The sequence below is a fragment of the Cololabis saira genome, chromosome 1 (assembly GCF_033807715.1).
Source record: "Cololabis saira isolate AMF1-May2022 chromosome 1, fColSai1.1, whole genome shotgun sequence".
Taxonomy (NCBI): Eukaryota; Metazoa; Chordata; class Actinopteri; order Beloniformes; family Belonidae; genus Cololabis; species Cololabis saira.
Window position 1 is genome coordinate 40,444,541 of NC_084587.1, and position 5,476 is coordinate 40,450,016.

General features: G+C 37.4%; 1 protein-coding gene across 1 annotated transcript; it reads right to left on the minus strand.

Annotated features, from left to right (window-relative positions):
* Positions 1 to 3,645: 3,645 nt before the first annotated feature.
* On the minus strand, positions 3,646 to 4,485 carry syce2 (synaptonemal complex central element protein 2). The gene is made up of 3 exons (XM_061723144.1): positions 4,442 to 4,485; positions 4,232 to 4,346; positions 3,646 to 4,065 (listed from the first exon to the last, which is right to left on the minus strand). The coding sequence occupies exons 1-3, from the start codon at positions 4,468 to 4,470 to the stop codon at positions 3,865 to 3,867; spliced, it is 345 nt and encodes a 114-aa protein (XP_061579128.1). The 5' UTR covers positions 4,471 to 4,485; the 3' UTR covers positions 3,646 to 3,864.
* Between the last annotated feature and the right edge of the window lie 991 nt (positions 4,486 to 5,476).

Sequence of the window (5,476 nt, forward strand, 5' to 3'; positions counted from 1 at the left end):
GTTCTTCGGATGCTAAAAAGGTCAAAAAGCCAGCAAGAGCATTGCATTGAGGTCTGTCTGTGTGTCTGTGACTGCAACTATTACATAACCAACATGGCACACATGCCCAGGAGAAGTACCTGCCTGACTCGGTATCTGTGACTTTCTTTACAGTTATACCTGACACAGGGCCGTGCCGCCCATAGGGCAGGTTAGGCAAATGCTAGGGGCGCCAGCATGCCAGGGGGCGCCATGCAACCAGCTGTTTTTTTTTTTGTTTTTTTTTTTTAAATAAACATTTGAAAAATTAGAAATGAATACAACAACAGTACATATATAGCCAAAAGTCTTTAAATAATAATGAAATCGTTTTTCTAATTTTAATTTCTGCCTGGCTGCGTCCTTCTGCCTCTCTGGCAGCCACAATTAATTTTGCTGCGGTCCCTCACCTCAACTCACTCGCGTGCGGCGCCCCCTCCCCCACCCACTACGCTCTGCGTTGCTGTAACGCAGAACCATAAATCAGCAGGAAATATGTTTTGATGTGGATGGAAATATGTTTTGTTGTGGTTTTCTGCTCACCCCTGGATGAAACCATCATTGGTAAGCTGTCATAATATTAATTATTTCTGATAACATTGTCATGACGCTGATTGTGTTAAATAGCCTACATGTCATTGCACATTGTAAACTGTTGTGTAGGTTGAACACACGTGTCTGAATTGATCTACTCAATGAATCCGACATCTATGGCTAAGATGAAAACTTAGCCTTAAAAATAAAAATATCCCCACGATAAGTCATAATTATGAGATAGAAAGTCAAAATTATGAGATAGAATGTCATAATTATGAGATAGAAAGTCATAATTATGAGATAGAAATTGGAAATTATGAGATAGAAAGTCATAATTATGAGATAGAAAGTCAAAATTATGAGATAGAAAGTCGAAATTATGAGATAGAAAGTCATAATTATGAGATAGAAAGTCGAAATTATGAGATAGAAAGTTGAAATTATGACTTTATGTCATAATTATGACTTACCGTGGGGATATTTTTATTTTTAAGGCTAAGATTTCATCTTATTTTTTTCTTTTACTGGCGGAAATGAGCTTCCATAGACATCACTGGATGTCATTTGATTTTTATCTCCAGTTTGATACTTATATCTTTAAGTCTGCATTAGGGTTATAGTTAGGTTTGACATAATGACTGGTAAATCCATGGAGCTGAAACCTCATTTGAATAGTTCTGACCGTGTAGCCTGCTGCTGTGGTTGTGTCAGAGACGCTGATCTGTGGCATTTTTTTAGTGATTATGTTTTAACGGAGATGTTTAGGCCACAAGGGCCCATCTAGAATGCTTCACCCCCCCTAGGCTGGGACCCCTGCGCCGCCCCTGACCTTGACAATCATGTGCATTTAAGTAATCCTCACGTTTTATTGTTAAACTTACTTCTGATTGTCTGCTGAAAATCTAGATAATTGTTGGGAAAACGGGAGCGATGCTAACGCGTTAGCCGGTCAATGGCTATAATGCTGTTGTTATTGTTGTTAAAATTGTTATTGTAAGATGTTGTGGGCTAAATTGAGGTTTTTACAGGGTATTTTGTATATAGTTATTATTGGTAGTAGTTGTTATTATTTGTGTGCAATGCCTTTTACTTGACCTATTTTACTATTTGAAATTTAGTTTGTGTTTGCACTTGTTTCTTTATTTAATTGCTGCTCTGAGTTGTTGTATTACTTATTTATTACATATTATATATTTCATTATTTAATACATCCTAAAGAAATTGCCATTCCGTTTGTGTGTGTGTGTGTGTGTGTGTGTGTGTGTGTGTGTGTGTGTGTGTGTGTGTGTGTGGTGGTAGTGGATGGGACGGGACAGGACGGGAACGGGGTGGGGGGGCGCCAGCAAATATTTTGCCTAGGGTGCCAAATGGGTCAGGAACGGCCCTGACCTGACATTTCAGCTTGCAGGGACCACTGCAAGATAATTTAACTTGGGTCTGGTTTGTGTTCATTTGTGCTTCAGCTCAGGAAGTAATTGTGGGCTGTTTTGGCATGACGGAGCCAGACCACGGCTGTGATCCCAGCAGTCTGGAGACAAAGGCCAGGTACCACCCATCCAGTGGCACCTTCACCATCAGTGTAGCAAAGACCTGGTATGTAGACACACAAATAAAACTAAACAACTGGAGCTTGTCGTTCTCAAAGCCCCTCAGTGTCATTCTAAACTGATTATTTTAACTATAAAATCATTTAAACTGTATGCTCTTGTTTATATACTGTTGGGTCCTTTGAGTGGGGAATGAAGGGTGTTTTTGCAACCCCTAAGATTGAGGGCAAGTTGGCATGACACTGATGGATGAGGTTTAATTTCCCATTCCCAAGTCTTAGGCCTTGGTGTTAGCTACTCCTCTTACTTAAACATTTTACAATTAATGTCATTGTGCACTCTTATTTCTATTTCATTTCTGTTCTCAGCATGTATATTCACAAATGTGAAGCACCAAAAGATACACAAATATGACAACCTAAATACACAGTAGAAAGATAAGTGAGTCTATTACCATTTTTTTCATTCTTATTGTTGTTTTTCATGACTTGTTACCCTCCAGTCACAATCCAGCTTGGTGTGCCATTGGCCAGGAACCAGCTGATGCAGTAGAAGACGGCTGACATGCTAACAGAGATCATGTCATGTCTGACCCTGGGAAGACTTGTTGAGTTTTGCAGGTTTTCACAGACTGGAAAAAAAAACCTTACATACTTTGTCCACAATTACATTTATCCACCACCAGAGGCCACTACTGCACAATATATTTCAGGTTGGCTCCCGTCGATAGAGGCCCATTTATCAGAACTTGTGGACAAGTATAACACTATTTGATAAGAGGAGGCAATTTCTTCATGTGATAACAAGTAGTTTTCTGTTGTTTTTTATATTTATTCATCTGCAGGAACCCATGACATTCACGCATTGATCCTGGGCAGGACCACTGGACTGCAATCCTTCACTGTTGAAAAGTAAATGTTCTTTGCCAGCTTCTTAAAACAGCAGTGATGTCAAATCTGTGGGTGCCAGTAATATACAGTACCTTGAGGGCAAAATAGTTTGATGATAACTATTAAGGGGAGTGACATCAAACTATTTAAAAATTCTTTATATTGTGTAGCTTAAATCCTTGAACTGTACTTAACTGTACATGCATACGGGGGAATGTATGTAGAAAAGTTGTTTAATGACATGCTGGTACATTTTCTGATTATTCAACATGTACATTTATAGCTGAAAGAGTAGGAAGATTTGATTGAATGTAGCTGTACAGACTCAATTATGTCATTATGCCCCAGTGATCCCATTAAGATTGATGTGCAATCTGGGTGTAGAATACACACACACACACACACACACATATATATATATATATATATATATATATAGGGTTTTGGTTGATCATATTTTGTATATATATATATATATATATATATAGGGTTTTGGTTGATCATATTTTGTATTATTTACAGTACTTTTTTAAACAAAATGTCAACAAAACAGAAATAACTGTCACTTTCTTCCTGTTATCATTTTATTTATTGCAACAACAAGTGCAGTGTTAAAACAGAACATAACAAAAACATGAACTGAGCTTTTTTTTTTGTTTTTCTTTGGATGCAGTTATAAATTGTTGACCTGAACCCTCAGCCGGAGTCAAGTTTGTCTTCTTGGAGATGGTTAAAGACAGAGATTTCAACGGAAATAAAAGCCACAAGTGAACATTAAACCACTAATACAGGCTATAATTTAATGAAGTACATGTTGCTAGAATAATTATTATTTACAAGAAAAAAAAAAGTCTATCAGATCATATGTAGTTTCATGGTTCTGATGACGGGTTAACGGCCAGACCCTCTCTCAGACACACCAGGGCATGACTGGCCTCCAGGAGCTCGTGGTTCAGCTTGGAGCAGCTCTCCAGCACCTCCGACAGCTCCTGCAGCCTCACCTGCATCTCATCACTGTTCTCCTCATAGACTGTGTACATCTGCTGCTTCATTTGCTGGCATATCTCTGTCACCTGAGTGATAATAATACCACTGACAATCAGACCAGAACCATTATTGAGAAAGAAGAGCCAAGATGCAAAGTGAAAAGACATTCAAATTTAATTTACCTTTTAACCTACAGTCAATAAAAAGACATGGCTAACTTTGGTCATAATTTTAAGGAATAAAAGCTTGTACCTTCTCCACTAATTTCTCCTGAAAGCTATCCATCACGTTTTGGTCACTGGTGCGTCTGTGGTTAATGTTTTCCACCATTTTCTCTGCTCTTCTGCTGATGTCATCTATGTTTGAACTGGCACATATGATTCATTAAAAAAGGACATAAAAGCAGCTTGAATTTACCGGTTAACCTTGTTGCATTATAAATTCACAGTTGTGCTTTTGTACCTGTCTTGCTGCTCCATAACGTCAGTCATGCTCACACTTGAGGACTTATCCCCTGATGAATTGCAGTCTGTATCATCTGACTGTAATGTGTTGCAAAGCAAAATATAAGTCTTTGTTTGAGTTGTACATCATCACAGAGACTGACAGAGTCAATTTTATGGTATTATTCTGCACATCCCATGCAGTTTCGGACCTTTGTTTCAATATCTTAACTTCTGCAATCTTATGAGACTAAGATGTTCAAGCATCGTAGAAAAATGCATTATGTCAACTGTTTATGTCATGTAATTTAACACTTAAAGGTTGTATTTCTTATTCAGCACACACCCATTAATGCTTGTTGTGATGGTTTAGTGATCATCTTTTCCCCTGAGAAACTTGTAATTACACGTGCCATGTGTACATTTTTTCAGACAGTTCTACCCCAATTGTGATTTCACAGTTTAAAAACTCCCTTTTTATTTCTTTATTTTAATTTTACCCCCTATTATATGATCACATACTACCAGTATTCGAGTTGAGGGGGGATGAGGGGGGATGGCATCCCTCCTGAAATAAAAACGGTCAAAATCATCCCCCCTTTCCATCCCTTATGTCATTTCATCAATGAATGTGGTATTACTACTATTTCAACATTTAGAGTCATCACCAGAAAAATAACACCAGAAAAATAACTTATTTGACAATTTTCACCTGTTTCAAGTAAATTTTCACTTGAAATAAGGAGAAAAATCTGCCAGTGGGACAAGATTTATCTTCTCATTACAAGCAAAAAAATCTTGGTCCACTGGCAGATTTTTCTACTTATTTTAAGTGAAAATCTACTTGAAACAGGTGAAAATTGTTGTTTTTTCCAGTGACGAGTCTTGTTTTTAAGTGAGATGAGATTTTTTTTACTAAAATGAGACATTTTAACTAGAAATAAGACAAATATTCTTGTTAAGATTTGAGTTTTTGCAGTGATCCATTTTACTTATCCTGTGAAGGACAGAGTCATATTGATAAGTTCAGAAAACAGTTTTTTATTGTTGTGTT

What these genes read in the sequence shown, in the direction of transcription:
- syce2 (XM_061723144.1), bottom strand. Translation starts at nt 4,470, where the DNA reads ATGACTGACGTTATGGAGCAGCAAGACAG. An exon ending in GTTATGGAGCAGCAAGACAG is followed by an intron (nt 4,347 to 4,441) that starts GTACAAAAGCAC and finishes CATATGTGCCAG; the next exon opens with TTCAAACATAGATGACATCA. An exon ending in AGGAGAAATTAGTGGAGAAG is followed by an intron (nt 4,066 to 4,231) that starts GTACAAGCTTTT and finishes ATTATCACTCAG; the next exon opens with GTGACAGAGATATGCCAGCA.